Source organism: Danio rerio, chromosome 5 (assembly GCF_052040795.2).
Source record: "Danio rerio strain M-AB ecotype USA chromosome 5, GRCz13ab, whole genome shotgun sequence".
In the NCBI taxonomy this organism is placed as follows: Eukaryota; Metazoa; Chordata; class Actinopteri; order Cypriniformes; family Danionidae; genus Danio; species Danio rerio.
Window position 1 is genome coordinate 8,705,928 of NC_141025.1, and position 18,830 is coordinate 8,724,757.

An 18,830-nucleotide genomic window follows, 5' to 3' on the forward strand; every position below is an offset into this window, starting at 1 on the left:
ATCTTTATGCATCTGAATGTGAATGTTTATGCAAGTAAAATGAAATTATTTTGTTCAAAATCCTATAATTAGATTTAATTAGCCTATGCAAAACCCCTCATTACAGCGTTTTTAAGCTGAAGTTGTTATCTGATTTTAGACTGTTTGTGTTTTTAGAGCATCTATTCAATTCAATTTAATTCAATTCAATTCAATTCACCTTTATTTGTATAGTGCTTTTACAATGTAGATTGTGTCAAAGCAGCTTCACATAATATATGTCATAGTGAATTGAAACAGTGTAGTTTTAGTTTTCAGAGTTTAAGTTCAGTTCAGTTCAGCTCAGTTCAGTGCGGTTTAAGAATCACTACTGAAAGTCCAAGTGTGTGAACTGGGCTCAGTGGGTAGCACGTTCGCCTCACAGCAAGAAGGTCACTGGTTCGAGTCCCTGCTGGGCCAGTTGGCATTTCTGTGTGGAGTCTGCATGTTCTGCCCGTGTTGGCGTGGGTTTCCTCTGGGTGCTTTGGTTTCCCACACAGTCCAAACACATGCACTGTAGGTGAACTGAATAAATTGAATTGGCTGTAGTGTATGTGTGTGTGTGTGTTAATGAGTGTGTATGGGTTTTTTTCCAGTACTTGGTTACACCACTATGTAATACATATGCTAGATTAGTCGGCGGTTCATTCCGCTATGGCAACCCCTGCTGAATAAAGGAACTAGGCCAAAGGAAAATGAATGAATAAATAGTGTGTGAACTGTATTACCTTCTGAACAGATCCACTGTAGGGTCTCAGGATGCCAGCGCTGGGCTTAGTAATGTCATAATTAGGGACTCCTCCGATATAAAGAGGAGAACTACACTTTATCTGTGTAAATGCACCCTGAGAAGAGAAAGAGAGGATAGTTGTGATGCTTTGTGGCTTTACATAATATTGCATGCAATACAAAATATCCAAAAATAGGCTCGCTTGTATTATACTTTTTTTGTGTAACCAAAACAAATAATGTACACTGAATAAAAAGAAAAAAGCATTTAATAATGATTTCTGAAGGATCGTGTGATTCTAAAGACTGGAAGTAATTACTTTAAGCCATATTTAAAGGGACAGTTCACCAAAAAATGGGTTTCAGAAATGTGTTCCTAAACTGCAATGAATTTCTTTCAGCAACACCTTATAACTACACAACCGTCATTTATAAGGGATTTACAAAGCATAAATAGTGCTCACTTTAGGCCACAAAACTGAACGAAGTTGAGTTAATAAAGCATTTATTAACATACAAAATAACTATTACTATTGACCTTATTCTAAAATGTGGAAGTGCATAACTATTACTATTGACCTTATTCTAAAATGCGGAAGTGCGCCTGTTTTCGCGATTGTCTTAGAACTTCCGATTCAGTCGCCTATGGGAGAAATGACTAGGAATAATAAACGGCAGAAAACGGTCAAACTACTTGCTCTACAAACAAATGTTTGCATGACTATACAGACCAAGTAGAATAATATAACAAGAAAATATCAAATTGCAACATCAAGCAGCGTAATGAGCAGTTTTTGATGTGTAAAAATGAATGGAAGTGAATTAGACCGGAAGTCTCGAGCCAAAAAGATTCAAATGGCAGCGCCCACTCGTCGGCGGTGAATACGATCAATATGCCTGAAACACATGATATATAAAAGTTAATTTGAATAGTTTAGTAATTATTTACTAACTCATTATGAATGATTTTTAATAAACACCAACTATTATTAAATAACTGGTTTGTAAATAATGCAATATTTATTTTAGCATTAAAAAATTAATCATTAACAAAGTATGAAAATAAAATCATTAAGCGCATTATACAACATTATACAGCATTTATAGATGTAGTTATAAACTGCTTACTAGTGTCTATTAATGTAGAGTTAATGCTAAACAGATAATGAATTAAATTTTTGCTAATGTTTTATTAAATGATTCATAGTGTGTAGTTATTATAAAGTGTTGCCTTTCATTCTTTTGTTAAACACAAAATGAGATATTCTGAAGAATGCTGGAGAAAAGCAGCCATTGACATCCAAAATACTATGGAAGTCAATAGCTATGTTTCCATCTAAAAATGTGATTGAACTTTATGCGCAAAACTAGATTATCGCATAAAAGACATGCGAATAAAGCAGCGTTTCCATCCAAAGAGTCAAAGCCAACAAAATCGTCACTTCCTGATTAACTGGCGCCAAAAATCAACAGTAAAAATGGAATTTGCAGCAGCAGGAGAAGCTTTGTCAATCTTTTCTTCATCTAATAAATGACTTGCGCCTCAGAAGGTAATCCTGACATGCAGTGAACGCACAGTGACGTTTGAAGGTGTCAGTCGCAGAGCACAGACGCTCTTGATTCTGGAGGTCATTAATAATATAATAACACTAATACTGAAACGGTTCTGGCATTTTACAATGACCAAAACAACATTTCAGATGGTTGACAGTGTGCTCAGCCTGATGGTTCGTCCATTTACACACATTTTCATCATCACATGATCTCTTATCACAAAATCACATGACCTTTTTTAATGCGCATGCTAGAATTTGTGCGGTAAAAGTGTTTCCATCGTAGCTTTTGTGCATCTTTTCTTATCGAATAAAAAGTTTATCCTACTCCAGACATCCCAAGTTGAAAGTCATTTCCGGGGGATACAGAGTTGATTTGCAGGAGGTAACGTTGGTCGGATAGTGGGTTTTTGAAGAGCGGGGGGTGGGGGGGGTTGCGTTGAGTGAGCGACATATCTGGGGGGGGGTTGCGTTGAGTGAGCGACATATCTGGGTAGGGGTGCGTGTGCGCGCGAGACGTACCCGAAAAGCGGTGGGAGTTGCCGCAACATATCGTTACCTGAAGAGTGGTGGGGGTGAGTTGCGCGTGACGTACCTGAAGAGATACGAGGGATGCGGTGGAGAGAGGGCTGTGCAACGTATTTAAGGACCAGGCAGGAAGTGCGTGATTTTCGGGAGATTATCATTCATTTGCGGGTATCCGGGAGTGTCTATGCATTTGAGGGATACTCCCGCAACTTCCGGGACACTTGGGATGTCTGCTACTCAGTTATGCGCATATGTTTTTTTAAGCACATTTTCAAAATGTATGCGCATCATGGCATTTCCATCAACCATTTTTTTATGCACATATTTATGCTTCAGAGCATCTTCCTTTGTGTTCAATGAGTAAAGAATGAGTAAATGATGATTTTTGTGTGAACTGTCCCTTTAAAAATAAACTTTTTTTAAATGCAAGATAATTTCACAAAACTGGTTGATCAGACAAACGTAGCCACAAATCTAATAGCAAAACATGTATAATCTCCTCACTTCTGCCATGCCCTCCACTGGCCTCTGGTTGTCTACTTGCAGGATGCCGTTTTTTGCAGTGCGAGACACACGTAACTCATGCCACACATTCATAGCGATGGCTTCTTCACTCCTGTCAAGCAGAATACAACATAGTGTTCAGTCCATCTCAACATTTTTGCATTTTATACTCTGAGCTTCCTTTAGTGCATGGTGATGTTGTCTGAGCATGAAAAAGCTATAACATGATCTGAATCATTAAGCAGTGCGTCTGAACACAAACATGTTAGAATATGTGAAGCAACTGCACTTTTCTAAAACAAAAAAATGCACATCCTTCCTGAAAATCTAAGGATTTATGAGGTGACTAATAGATTTAACAAAATATAATATGTGAGAGATAATGTACATCTACGCAGTCGATCAGTACTATACCGATGTTTTGTACTAGAGCAGGGGTGTCCAAACTCAGTCCTGGAGGGCCAGTGACCTGCAAAGTTTAGTTCCAACCCCAATCAGACACACTAATCAAGCACTTATTAGGGTTCCTACAAACATCCATGCAGGTGTGTTGAGGCAAGCTAAAGGGCCCTATCATAAACTTGGCGCAGTGTGGTGCAAGGCGCGACGCAATAGATGTTTGCTAGTTTCAGCTTGGCGCAATAGTCGTTTTGAGGCGTTGCGCTACGCTGTTTAAATAGCAAATGCATTTGCACTCATATGTGCGCCCATAGGCGTTCTGGTCTAAAAAGGAAGGCGTTTTGCTAGTGCGTTGCTATTTTGAGAAACTATGATAGACTTTTCAATAGACCAAAACAAACCTGGTCTAAACTCCAGCGCAGAGTTGCACTTCCCTTACACACTGCTTAATACACACAAGATGTAGAGCAATACGCAAATATCTTTACATATGAAAAAGAATTAAAATATTAAGGATATATATTGGATATAATAAGGATATATATAGGATATAAATATAAAGGATTAAAATATTACAAAACATATTATTTTCTAGCCTAAATAAACATGAATAATCACTGCTTTTATGCCTTCTTCATCTCGGGAGGCTTTTTCAGTTCATTCATAACGATTTCCTTTTGTATAATGTTATTATTATTAGCAGTATTATTTATTATATCTATATTTATATTTGTTTTATTAAAAACAAGCTTAGATTTGCCCACCTGTCAGGTTTTAGACCACATGGGGCACAGCATGTGTTTTAGGATATGACTCAGGTTTTTTGAACACACTTCATTATTATTGTTCATTTATTCATTTGTTGGAAATTAGAACTGAATTTAGAAATAGTTTTGAAACTAATATTTGCGCTTAACAAACAAAATTAATTATTTATTGGCTAATTGTTGTCTGTGCGCAAAGGTTTCCCTATCCACTAGAGCGAAAGTGAAAGTAGATGATTTATCTCTCATTCTCGCGCGGTAGATGCTCTGTTTAACTGTTTTCTTGCTAGTGAAATGCTCGGTTTGTCCACTTACACTTACTTTACATCATGTAAATAGCAAGTGCGCTATGGTGCGACGCAACTGGCTCTGAAAGGGAATGGGAGATGAGACTCTGATTGGTTTATTCTCAAAACACATCTATAACTCATTAAGAAAATAAGCTCAACCCTTTAAGACCATACACCACGGCGCAAATCAGATTTCCTGTCCTTATATTAGCAAAAGTGGATTCTGACACGCCCTGAAAGTGTTTGCGCCCTGCGTCAAAATAGAGCCCAAAATCTGAAAGACACTGGCCCTCCAGGACTGAGTTTGGGCATCCTTGTTCTAATATATCTAGTAAGAGCTTGATTAGCTGGTTCAGATGTGTTTGAATAGGGTTGGACACTGACCCTCCAGGACCAAGTTTGGACACCCCTGTACTATAGTGTTTACTCCACCTGATGACAGTTGCACCGGAGCCACAGTCGAAGCGAAACTCCACATATCCGGCCACTAGGCTGATGGACAGAAAGTCCCGACTGGTGGCATCATCAGTGTAGAGCAGCGTGCCGTCAGGACTGGTTGGCTGGAAGGTCACCTCAAATTCCATGAAGGAAAGGTAGTTGTGGGACGATTGAGGCCAGGGGGCGCTGGCGTACGAGAACATGCTCTGGTTAAACTGGGGCAGAGACAAGAGGAAACCTGCAACGAGAGGATCAGTTTGTTTCAAAAACGTTTACTTACATCATGTTCAAACTACACTCAACGTGACATCGCAACACGAAACAAAAAGTATCTATTCAATGTTAAAAGTAGTTTTTGCAACCCAAGCTCATTCTGAAAACGTAGTCTGGGGACCGCGAAATAAGTCCCGGGAGGTTCGTATGGCTGCATTTCATTTTTTTAAGCGAACGCTACGGGGCGGTGTGACGCCGTTCCCTTTCGCGCTTGCAGGCTGACCGCTTAAGTTACCTCCGTGTGGAGGGCTTTCCCGCTGCAATCAGTTTGTCTGGTCAGCTCATCGTGTGCATCGTGTGTGAAAATAGTCCCTGTTGTTTTAGTGAGGATGACTAGCTTTTGGGAAATAAATAAAAATTATAGTGTGGATGCAAAGTGTATTTAGATGAAAAAGGGAGGTCTGCATCATAAGGCATAGAAAAAATAGGGACTGTAGTAAGTTAAATGTGTGTATTTACACATGTGAAAGTCATGGCAGGATCAAGCAAAAGTGTGTGACTCACTCTCCTCACAGAGGAAGCCCTTATAACCCAGAGGGCAGAGGCAGATGAAGCCGTCCGCGCGGTTGGCAAAGCAGATCCCTCCGTTGGCACAGGTGACCTTCTCACACACACTGTTACTGCACTCGCCTGAAACACACACAGCAGACGATGATGGCTTCAACACATGTACAGCAATCCCTATTAGAACAGCTGAAGACAGAATTATTAGCCCTCCTGAATTATTAGGCCCTTGTATATTTTCCCAATTTCTGTTTAACAGAGAGAAGATTTTCTTTAACATTTCTAAACAGTATAGTTTTAAAAATTCATTTCTAATAACTGATTTGTTTTATCTTTGCCATGATGACAGTAAATAATATTTGACTAGATATTTTTCAAGACACTAGTATTCAGCTTAAAGTGACATTTAAAGACTTAACTAGGTTATTCAGGCAAATCATTGTAAAGCAGTGGTTTGTTCTGTAGACCAGGGGTTCCCAAACTTTTCAGTCTGCGACCCCCAAAATCACAATACAAGTGGCTCTCGACCCCCAATATCCTCTGAGGCGGTTATAAATACAGAAACCTTGCATGCAATGGCGCGCACACACCAATAGACCCAAGTCTATTCTTCGTTTGTTTATTTTTTTATGCATGTCAGTGCTGTAAATGTGCCAGAAACCTGGTATTATAAAATCAATCTGCTGCATCTGACGCTATTGCTGTGTCTTTAAAATAATGTAGTTACTCCAGGGGTTACCCCAATAGAACTAGTAACTATAAGCTACTCTATATACAGTAGTATATAGTTACTATAAACGACTATTTGTTCTTTTTAGTAGGTTATGGATAAAATATGGTAAGTCTTAAGGTTTAATAAAAATAAATAGATTTTTGTAAATCACCAGGAGACCCCCCTTCATTGCCCAGAGACCCCTCGGGGGGTCCTGACCCCCACTTTGAGAACCACTGCTGTAGACAATATAAAAAAAAGATTGCTTAAGGGGGCTAATAATATTGACCTTAAAATGATGCTAAACAAATTCAAAGCTGCTTTTATTCTAGCTGAAATGAAACAAATTAGACTTTCTCCAGAAGAGAAAATATTATAGGAAATACTGTAAAAAAAAAAAAAATTCTATGTTAATCATCATTTGAAAAATTAAAAAAAAAACAAAAAAACAGGAGAGCTAATAATTTTGACTTCAACTGTATATTTCAATATTTGAGTTTGAAAAGCATTGCACTTGATAAATACACTACAGTTATTTTTAAATGACTTTTAAAGTAAGTCTGATCACAAAGGTTAAAACCCAACATAGTGATAGTACAATATTATTAGCTGTATTCAAATTGTGTAGTTTAATATGTGATTTATTGCTGTGAATTACTCCAGCTCAAGAACACCTCTTCTATTTATATTATGTTCAATGCTAGATGTGTTTTTGTAGAAACTGTTATTACATTTAAAATAAAGCAAAAAAAGTCACCTGAATTACCAAGAATGTTTTGTTTAATTATAGGAAATTAATTTGCATTTTCAAAGGTAAATATTTACAATGCAAGTAAATATTGGATGATTGTTAGTTACAATTACAACAAAAGTTACAACTGTATTCATAAAAAAATAATAATTTTATTGAGCAATCATTAAAGCAAAAGTGATTTTAAAACATTTATTATGTTACAAATTTAGTGTTGCTTTAATAATATGTCTTTCAGAAATGAAATGCTATCTTATTATTCATTCATTCATTGTCTTTTCAGCTTAATCCCTTTATTTCCCTTCCTAATTACCCTTAACTTGCCTAATTAACCTAGTTAAGCCTTTAAATGTCACTTGAATCTAGTATCTTGAAAAATATCTCGTCAAATATTACGTACTGTCATCATGACAAAAATAAAATAAATCAGTTATTAAAACTATTATGTTATGTTTGTTTACAAAGGTTGGTAATAATTCAAGAGGGCTATTAATTCTGACTTCAACTGTATGTATGGTTGTCAACAACGTTGATGCTACTTTTTATTATTCTTGACAACAAAGCACTTAAATGCGACAAGCTTATAATTATGACACCATAAGTGGGAATAAGGAATTTTCCAATAGCACATAAAAGCAGTATAAATTCTGTTACGTGGAGCTCACCGATGTCTGCTCCACTCAGTGCATTTCCTTTAGGCCAGGGTCGGATGTCTATGGCTTTACTGTTGACAGTCAGACTCTGCATGCAGCCCTGAAAGCCGCGGTTGGTGCCCACAGCTCTCACTAACCAGTAGCCATTCGGAGCTCCACCCAAAAACAAAGCTGTCCGGAAGGTTATTTTGGTGTACTGACCCTATGCGGACAAAAAAAGAGATGTATTTTATAAAAAAGCCACAACTATTCAATGCAATATCACTACTAGTGTTGTCACGATTGCTGGTTTCAAGGTAAACTACTCTACATTTTATGATGGTGAGTAAAATTTTCATTATCGCTACACTGTGGCTCAGTGGTTAGCACTGTTGTCTCTCAGAAAGAAGGTGACTGGTTCGAGTCTCGGCTGGGTCAGTTGGCATATCTGTGTGGTGTTTGCATGCTCTCCCTCTGTTGGTGTGGGTTTCCTTCAGGTGCTCCGGTTTTCCCCCACAGTCCAAACACATGCACTATACAGTAGGTCATTCATCCATTTTCTTTTCGGCTTGGTCCCTTTATTAAGGGGTCGCCACAGCTGAATGAACCGCCAACTTATCCAGCATATGTTTTACGCAGCGGATACCCTTCCAGCTGCAACCCATACACTACATTCACTACAGGCAATTTTAGCTTACCCAATTCACTTGTACCACATGTCTTTGGAGAAACGGGAGGAAACCCACGTGAACACAGGAAGAACATGCAAACTCCACACAGAAACGCCAACCGACCAAGCCGAGGCTCGAACCAGCGACCTTCTTGCTGTGAGGCGACAGCACTATCTACTGCGCCACCGCATCGCCCCTGCGCTATAGGTGAATTGGGTAGTGTATGAGTGCGTGTGTGAATGTGAGAGTGTATGGGTGTTTCCATGTGCTAAGTTGCATCTGCTGCATAAAACATTTCGCTGTGGCGACCCCTGATAATCAGGGACTAAGCTGAAGCAAAATTAATAAATTAATTTTTATTATCATTAAAATCGAGATTTATTATTGTGATTTTGTAAACTCACAGTACATCCTGTAACATTGCGATTAGCTAATTGCAAAAGGCTGCAATGTAAATGCATGTTTACTGTATATAGACATATAATAAATATATATTTATTAATACATGTATTCCTTTATTTAAGGGGACCTATTTTGCCCCAAATTACCAGATGTAAAAAAAGACTCTGATGTCCCTAGAGTGTAGCGGGGCTTCCAGCTAACTCCATCAAGCCTCTTCAGCTGCTCCAGAACGCAGCAGCACGAGTGGTCTTTAATGAACCTAAAAGAGCACATGTCACTCCGCTGCTCACCCGTTTGCACTGGCTGCCAGTTGCTGCTCGCATCAAATTCAAAGCTCTGATGTTTGCCTACAAAGTGACCTCTGGCTTTGCTGCTCCTTATCTGCTCTCACTTCTGCAGATTTATGTGCCCTCCAGAAACTTGCGTTCTGTGAATGAACGTCGCCTCGTGGTTCCATCCCAAAGAGGGAAGAAATCACTTTCCCGAACTCTCGCGTTCAATCTGCCCAGTTGGTGGAATGAACTCCCTAACTGCATCAGAACGGCAGAGTCACTTGCTGTCTTCAAGAAACGACTAAAAACTCAATTATTTAGTCTCCACTTTCCTTCCTAATCTGCAATTGCCTCTCTAGCTATACCACTAACTGTACTCAAAAAAAATAAAACTTACATTACTAATGCTTTGCTTCTTAGACTTTACAGACCTGAAACTTGCCTACAGCACTTATTTATAGTTGCTCTTATAGTTGTGTAAATTGCTTCCTTGTCCTCATTTGTAAGTCGCTTTGGATAAAAGCATCTGCTAAACGACTAAATGACTAAATGTAAATGTGTATGTGATGATGAATACTGACACACTATAAACTACTAAAGCTTTCTACTCCAGTCATTTTTGTCTTGAAGAATCCCCCTTCCACCCCTACTCCTCCTCTTCTCTGATAGGGCGGCCCGGCGGCCCAGTGGGTAGTACTGTCGCCTCACAGCAAGAATACCGCTGGTTCAGCCCTCTCCAGGCAGCTCGGCCTTTCTGTGTGGAGTATGCATGTTCTCCCCCTGATTCGCGTGGGTTTTCCCCGGGTTCCTCCCACCGTCCAAAGGCATACACCATAAGCAAATTGACTACTTCAAAATAGCATCCTAATGAAACTATTAGTCAGATATATCTCAGCAGTTCATAAGTAGGGGAGTTCTCGAGACCTACCTGAGCTCAAACATTCCTCTCGCCCTTTAAACGGGAGGGAGCCCTAGGCTCAAGGATATTCTGAGCTCAGGGCTCTCCCCTGGGATAGCATGCCAAACTCTTGTAAACTCAGTGTAAACTCTTGAAATTGCATAAAGCTGCAAATTTATTTAGTTGTTTGTTCATTTTGAGGTGCAAAAGGTAATGAAAGGCCTTGTATTTGACATTCATTTTTTTAAATGTCCATGTAATTATAACAAAACCGTATAAATACTCATAAGCGTGATAATTTTGGTCACTATAATCATGAGCTTCTCACATAGCTACATCTCTATGCAAAATCCAACATTTCATTATTTAAAACTTTAGTGCGATGTGTGTGTAAAGTGTCATGTACCTGTGAACGGCTTGACACCGGTGTGTCATTGTCCAATCGCAGCCAGCCATTCATGCCGTCTCTAAATATGGTTACGGTATGCCACTGTCCAATCACAATAGAGCTGTCGCTGATGATCTGTGCTGCTCCTGTCCCACAGTTAAACCTGTGCACAAAATCACCAACATCAGCTGACAATAACTCGATTATATGTTCAACCATGTGAATTATGATTGAATTCATCATATGTACTTATAATATGAATGATAGAAGTATAAAGAATCACACACGTTAGTCAACATTTGTAAGTGGCTCTGACACGCATGTGGGAACAGTGGGCGGGGAGAACTATCTCATTTGCATTAAAGGCACAGGCAACATAAACAGCGACAGTGAGCTCAGAGTTGAAAATCCCCATGTTTAAACATTCTAAAGACACAAAAGACTAATCTTAAAACTTGAAAAGGGGGTAAAATAGGTACCCTTTAAATCGGCATAAACTGAACTAACATAAGCAGTTTGCAAGTACTACATTAATTTGGACCTACCTGTAGTGTAGTTTTCCCCGTATGAGAGCGAGGGAGGTGAAATCTCCTCTACCGTGTTCATTCTCTCCACAATACAAAAGCAGTCCATCCTCAGCCTCTGCCTGACAGCACATAAGCAGCGAGTCAGTATCATCTCAAACACACTCAAGTCTATCTGTGTTTGTGATTTTACCTTAAACTCCAGGCTGATCTGGAAGCTCTGATACGAGTTTTTAAGAGGCTCGAACGTCATGTGAGAGTAGCCGTAAAACTTTGGGAAATTTATCGTCAGACCTGTAGGACAAATAAAGCGGTTACATTTAATTCTAAAATCTAATTTTGCATGCACACACCATGTCAATTTTATGTCGGCTATATTTCTTGGGAGTAAACAGACTCAAATGATACAGTGCATCTGCAAAGTATTGATAGCGCTTCACTATTTCCACATTTTTTATGTTACAGCCTTATTCCAAAATGGATTAAATTCATTTATTTCCTCAACATTCTCCACACAATACCCCATAATAACAATGCGAAAAAAGAGTTTTTGAAATTGTTGCAAATTTATTAGAAATAAAAAACCTGTTAGGGACTTTCTGTGGGAAGGGAAGAAGCCCAGAATAAGTATGAAAAATATGTTTACCACTAGAATAAAGGGGGGTTTGGCATTACCAAATATAGAGCTTTATAATACTGCATTTGAGATTATTAAAATATGTAAACATTGGTCAGGTGATAATGTAGAGGGTATAAGTTGGATCGAAATAGAGAAAACGCTAACTTTCCCATTCAGGGTTATTGATGCTTTATCTTAGAAATCTTTATCTTCTATTAGGAATGGGGAAGTTAACCCTATACTGGAACACTCTCAGCAGGTCTGGAAAAAAATACATAAGATATTTAATTTGTCCCATCATAAACAAGGCTATTCTTCATTATGGAATAACCCTGCTATTAAGATAGGGAAAAAAACAGTCTATTGGAAAGATTGGTGTAAAAAAGGTCTGAAAACAGTTGATGATCTATATGGACAAGGCGCACTGTATTCATTTCAGGAATTGAAAGACATTCAATCTAGTAGATAAAGGGGATTTCTGGAAATATATACAGCTGCATAGTAGTATAAAAACTGTGGGATTTAAGCCAGGAGCAGAAGAAACTGTTTTATTAGGGTTTCTAAATATGCCAAAGTCGATGCAAACCACATCTTTTGTTTATAAGATTGCTGCAAACAACATGTATGGAAAAAGTGATCATTTAAGAATTATCTGGGAGAAAGACCTGGAGGTGGAATTTGAAGAGGGTGAATGGGAGGCAGTAGTTTCTGGTATAGGTGCTACTGTGAGAGATGTTAGGAGTAAACTCATACATTACAAGATAATTAATCGATATTACTGGACACCAGTAAGACTGTATAGAATAGGATTAATGGAAAATAACCACTGTTGGAAATGTGGTCAGTCTGTGGGCACTTTTTTACATTTAACGTGGAGCTGTCATTTGGTGGCTCCACTCTGGACAAGAGTTATTCAAAACCTTGAGAAATGGCTGGGACAACCTTTACCTTATTCTCCAAGAGTCTGTCTTCTTGGTGATACATCGATTTTACAGAACGGAATATCTAAAACACAGGCTGGACTAGTCGTCGCAGGATGTATTATTGCTGTGAGACTGGTGCTGCGAAATTGGAAGAACTCAGATACTCCCTCATTTAAAGATTGGATTGAACTAATGACTTCTACTGCATCATATGAACGTATGTTGGCAAGACTTCAGGATTCCACCCATACCTTTAATCAGAAATGGGGTAGCTTTTTGCAATATTTGGAGAGCACATAAAAAGAAACTTGAAAAGTTGTCAATTTGACTGTCTGTTATATGGTTTTGTACTATTTTATATTTGTTATATTTTTTGTTTTGTTTTTATTTTTATTATAATTTGTTTACATTATTTCTCGAATGTTGATTTTGTATTGTAAATTTTATGTTGTGTGGGTGTAAAAATTCAAAATAAATAAAAAAGTTCAATTACAAAAAAAAAAAAAGAAATAAAAAACCTGAAAAATCACATGTACATCCGTATTCACAGCCTTTGCCTAAAGCTCTAAATTGAGCTCAGGTACATTCTCTTTCCTCTGATCGTTCTTAAGATGTTTCAGCAGCTTAACTGGAGTTCACCTGTGGTAAATTCAGTTGATTGGACATGATTTGAAAAGGCATACACCTGTCTATATAAGGTCCCAGGGTTGACAGTGCATGTCAAAGCACAAACCAAGCATGAAGACAAAGGAATTGCCTGTGGAGCTCCGAGACAGGATTGTCTCGAGGCACAAGGCTGTGGAAGGTTACAGAAACCTTTCTGCTGCTCTGAAAGTTCCAATGAGTACAATGGCCTCCATCATCCGCAAGTGGAAGATGTTTGGAACCACCAGGACTCTTGGCCGGCCATCTAAGCTGAGTGATCTGGGGAGAAGGGCCTTAGGCCGTACTCACACTAGGTACAGTTGCCTCAAACCGGGCCAAAGCCCGCTTGTCCCCCCTCCCCCCCCCTCCCCCGACGGCCTGCGCTCACACCACAAACGGGCTTCGACACGCTTACGTCATCGCTGTTGGGCTGTTCAGTGAGAAGCGCTCTCTCACTGCACAGTGGAGATTTCTCTAGTTATATCATTTCAGTCCTTTGATATGCCGTCAAATATTTCGCCAAACAGTCCTTAGGGATGCGGTGACACGCAGTCAGATATTTCGCCGAACAGATCTGCCACTTTTGGCGCTTATAAACAATCATAAAGCTCTCGTGCTGCAGGAATGAGGAGGTCTGCTAAAGGCGCGCAGCTGTCGTGAAGTGAGGAGTTTGCGTCTTTAATAAACGACGGCAGTTTGCGTTCACTGAACAGTAAGAATGATTAATAAATCCATATGAAACAGTCCCTTAAAAGTCATGTCTCGCTTTCAGTTTCGGGATTTGGCGCGTTTTGCACTCACACACAAGCATACCGCGCCAAAACCCAAGTGAACTGCGCTCAGGCACATCTCTTCCAACTGGGCCGGGCCGGCCAAGTGAACCGTGCTTGATCCCGATTCAGCGCACTCACACTTCTCAAACGATCCGGGAAACGAGCCTGGGCACGGTACGGATGGCATAGTGTGAGTAGGCTCTTAGTCAGAGAGGTGATCAATAACCCGATGGTCAGTGGTGTAAAGTAACTAATTACAAACACTCAAATGACTGTAATTGAGTAGTTTTTCTAAGGAATTGTAATTTAGTTAGTAGTTTTAAAAATGTGTCTTTTTACTCTGCTTTAAGTACATTTGTAGTGCAGTATCAGTACTTTTACTCCACTACTTTCCTTCACCCTGTAGTCACTATTTTATTCCTGTCTATGTGGATTAGAAAAATCAGTCTTGTGATTCTTGTCCAATCGAATCGCACATAGAAGGGAAATCACATCATACTGAATTACCTCAAGACATGGGTGATTTATAATAGCAGAAAACTGTTTGGAAGCATTAAATATGTCCAAGAAGCTGTCCAAAATCTTGACACGCATTGACCCAGAGACTGTTTAGATGTATGTTACTGATGACGGATGTTTACTGTATGATGACCGAAATGGCCTTAAACATCCAGCAGGCACAAGACGTCAACATGACGTCAGATTGACGTTGTACCCCAATATCATGGGTATGTTGCATTTTGTTTGGAATGAAAATCGAGTTGAGGTCAGAACTCCAATGTCAATGTCAAACGTCCAACCTAAAATCAACCAAATATCAACATCTAATGATGTTAGAGCTTGACGTTGTGTGAATGTTACCACTATGACGTCTATCAGACGTTGGATTTTGGTTGCCATACCTGACGAATAAATGTCAGTATTTGATGTCAAAATAACGTTGGTTTAAAATGTTGATTCCGTTGGATTTTTGTCACTTTCCGACAACCTAAAATCAACTAAATATCAATGTCATTTGACGTCGTTATTGGACATTAAAATAATGTTGTCCTTAAACACTGGCTAGACATTGAATTTTGGTCACCTGACATCACAACCTAAATCTAACCTAATATTAACCTCTCATGACATTGTGTGCCTGCTGCTGGACAATAACTAAATGCACTACAGAATGTTACGTTTATTCATACATGCACATATTACATGTGAACACATCAGCTTTATACAGTGTAATACTCACTACTCTGGAGTACTTTTAAAAGCTCTACTTTTTACTCATACCTTGAGTAATATTTACAACCGATACTTTTAATTTACTCGCTCTACATTTTTAGGCAAGTAATGGTACTTTTACCAGAGTATGAGTTTTAGTACTCTTTCCACCACTGCCGATGGTCACTCTATCTGAGTGTTTTGACATCAAAGTAGTTTACATGCATTGTAAGGACACAAAATCCAGTGTAAATGTGTCATTTGCAATTGAAGCTTTCAGATGAATACAACTTTTGGTTATTTTGTGGGTCAAAAGGACATCAATCTGTGAAGGTTATATGGACGTCAAAGTTTTGACATCAAATCAGTTAGCATTTCTGACTTTTTTGGATTTTTTGTTTTGACATCAAGGTGCCCCCTAGCTAGACAGCTGATTGGTCACATGGGTATGATGTTCCCTACGCTTGAGTTTATTCAGCAAATGAGTTTCCATCTCCCATTATTGGCATTAACCCTTTTTCATACAAGTTTAAAATCACTTCAAGCGAGCAGCATATTTAGTTTTTTGCATATTCATTCATCCATTAATTTTTTTCCGATTTTGTTTTCGCCCCTTTATTAATCAGGGGTCGCCACAGCGGAATGAACTGCCAACTTATCCAGCATATGTTGTACGCAGAGGATGCCCTTCCAGCCACAACCCAACACTGGGAAACACCCATACATTCTCATTCACATATACACTACAACCAATTTAGCTTATTCAATTCACCTATAGCGCATGTCTTTGGACTTGTGGGAGAAACTGGATCACCCGGAGCAAACCCAGGCTAACACGGGAAGAACATGCAAACTTTACTGATGCCAGCTGGCGAAGCTGGGTCTCAAACCAGCAACCTTCTTGCTGCGAGGCGATCGGGTTACCCACTGTGCCACCATGATGCCCGCTTTTTTCAAATTAAGGTTTTTAATTTTTTTATTTGGCTTTTTTATCACTCATTACTCATGTGATACCATGTCAAAATGCGCATAAACACTGAGTAATGGAAACCCAGCTAGTTTGACTGAAGGTCACAGGAAAGGATTTCCTTCAGTCTGTTTGGACAACTTTTCTGGCTCGTCTTTATCATCTGCAACTGGGGTTGCAGAGCGTTTCATCTCTTGGGCACAAATCCCACAGTTCATCACTGTGCCAAAATTCACCCTCAGCCCAAATTAACTCAAATCCAGGATTCCCACTCAAAGCCAAAGGTCAAATTCCCTGACTTTTGATTGACTTCCACTGACTAAAAAGTTGAAATTCTGGCATTTCTCCTTAAGTGTGTGACCTGCTTTAGATGTGTCAGGTGACAAGGCTATATTTGTTGTATTGATTGCTAAAATAAGAATGTTAAATATTATTTTTTAATGCTATTGATGAAGAGATTGTAACAGTATTGTTTACTTTGATTATTTAAAGTTATTTGTGCATTAAATATAATGTAGTGACACTATATAGTTAAGAGGTAAACACATTCTCTCTTTGTTTCTTTGTGCTTCTTTCACATAAATTATATATCACAAATATTGAGAAAAGTCACTGCAAAAATCTGTCATTTTAGCCCAAAAATCTGAAGATTTTGCAACAAAATTCAGGAGGGACTGGATGAACACTGAGCAAACAAAAAACAGCCACAGACAATATTTTTACAGGGACAGTCTGGTGACTACAATTGATTGCAAAAGTGCTTTTAAGTCTTTCTCAACTTACGTTCAGTGACAAATAACCTATTTCACACTTCGTTTTTTTTCACATGGTTTCTGAAACCATCCTTCACCAGACTCAAACCTTGTCAGCTTAACATCCCAAGAATGATGCCATACAATGTGAGCTATCGAGCAAACTGACCGCTCTAGAAAAGTCATCTGTACAAAGATAAGCAGATGAAATGTACTTGTTTGATTAATGTTCTGTGGTATTTATTCAGTGCTGTGCATAAAAGCAATCCTATATTTGTCAATAACATGTCCACATATACATGAATATTTATATAAACAGCGTTTTCCCCGCTTTCATTAAAAAAAAAATCTCCATCCACATGAAAACGCCAAAACATACAATGAAGCATGTTAAGGGCATGCCAAAGCAACAGGTGGTGATAGACACTTTGTCACCTTAGAATTACAGTATAAGGTTCTATCTAATATTTCTGTCAAAATTGAGTTAATATATTCTTGTGACAACTTATTTACATTATGGGATGTTTTTTATAAGTTGTTTACATTTTAAGACTTTTTTGCTATATGGAATGCAAAAACTTTGAAGCTCAATATCTCAAAATCATTCACAACGCAGATAGAACCTTATAATTCCAAGGTGACGACTTATGCTGGGTTCACACCAAACGGGAAATTAAGCATTTGCACAAGTGAATTGCTGTAATAAAGTTGATGACCACCTGGCCATCGGAAAGGAGGAGGCGGAAAACCTTTCATACACATCTTAATAAAAAAAAAAAACAAACAAACACAAAAACAAACTAAAAGCAAATGTAAAACATTAAAGGCCCTTTCATACACCCAGCGCAATGCAGCGCAATTGTTGTTTGATAGTTACAGCTTGGCGCAAGAGTCATTTTGCCGTTTTGCACTACGCTGTTTAAATAGCAAATGCATTTGCGCTCATATGTGCGCCCATAAGCGTTCTGGTCTAAAAAAGGAGGCGTGTTGAGGCGTGTTGTGGCGCATTGCTGGCGCGTTACTGTTTTGAGGATCTATAATAGACTGTTCAATAGATTAGATCTATTATATTAGGTCTAAAGTCCAGCGCAGAGAGTGTTATTGTGTGCCTTGCTTAAACACTGCTTAGTACAAACAAGATGTACAGCAATACGCAAATATCTTTACATATGAAAAAGAATTGAAGGATTAAAATATTACAAAAATTATTATTTTCTAGCCTACATCAATATAAAAACCACTGTCCTCATTTCAGTTTATTCATGACAGTTTGCTTTTGTATATTGTTATCATTATTAGCAGTATTATTTATTATATGCATATTTATATTTGTTTTATTAAAAACAAGCTTAGATTTGCCCACCTGTAAGAAGAAAAACCCTGAGCTTGGAGATAGATCAGCCCAAGGCTCAATGGTCAATAAACATTAGGAGGGATATGAGATTACGTATTTCTCAATAACTTCCCAAGAATAGACCGCCAACTGCGCCAGTTTGTGTTTTTTGACTGTGGGAGGAAACCAGAGTACCCGGGAAAAACCCACGCAAACACGGGGAGAACATGCAAACTCAGCACAGAGAGTGTCGGCTGGCTCATCTAGTGGGGGGGGGGCTTCCAAAATGAAGATGAGGAATGGAGTTTAGGCTGAATATTTATATAAAATTTGGAATGATCTGATTGGCTAGTTAC

At 38.7% G+C, this 18,830-nt stretch overlaps 1 protein-coding gene across 6 annotated transcripts in view; it reads right to left on the reverse strand.

Annotated features, from left to right (window-relative positions):
* Positions 1-18,830, reverse strand: part of egflam (EGF-like, fibronectin type III and laminin G domains) — a 69,781-nt gene that overhangs the window by 17,624 nt on the left and 33,327 nt on the right. For all 6 annotated transcript variants that reach the window (XR_015490714.1, XR_015490715.2, XM_087253114.2 and 3 more), the window contains 8 exons: positions 11,444-11,544; positions 11,272-11,372; positions 10,745-10,889; positions 8,129-8,318; positions 6,001-6,126; positions 5,218-5,461; positions 3,333-3,444; positions 747-863 (listed from right to left, as the gene is read on the reverse strand). Coding sequence is in view for 4 of the 6 variants with exons in the window: in XM_087253114.2 (XP_087109240.1) it covers positions 747-863; positions 3,333-3,444; positions 5,218-5,461; positions 6,001-6,126; positions 8,129-8,318; positions 10,745-10,889; positions 11,272-11,372; positions 11,444-11,544 (1,136 nt within the window). In the remaining 2 variants the exon portion in view is untranslated. The remainder of the gene's footprint in view (positions 1-746; positions 864-3,332; positions 3,445-5,217; positions 5,462-6,000; positions 6,127-8,128; positions 8,319-10,744; positions 10,890-11,271; positions 11,373-11,443; positions 11,545-18,830) is intronic.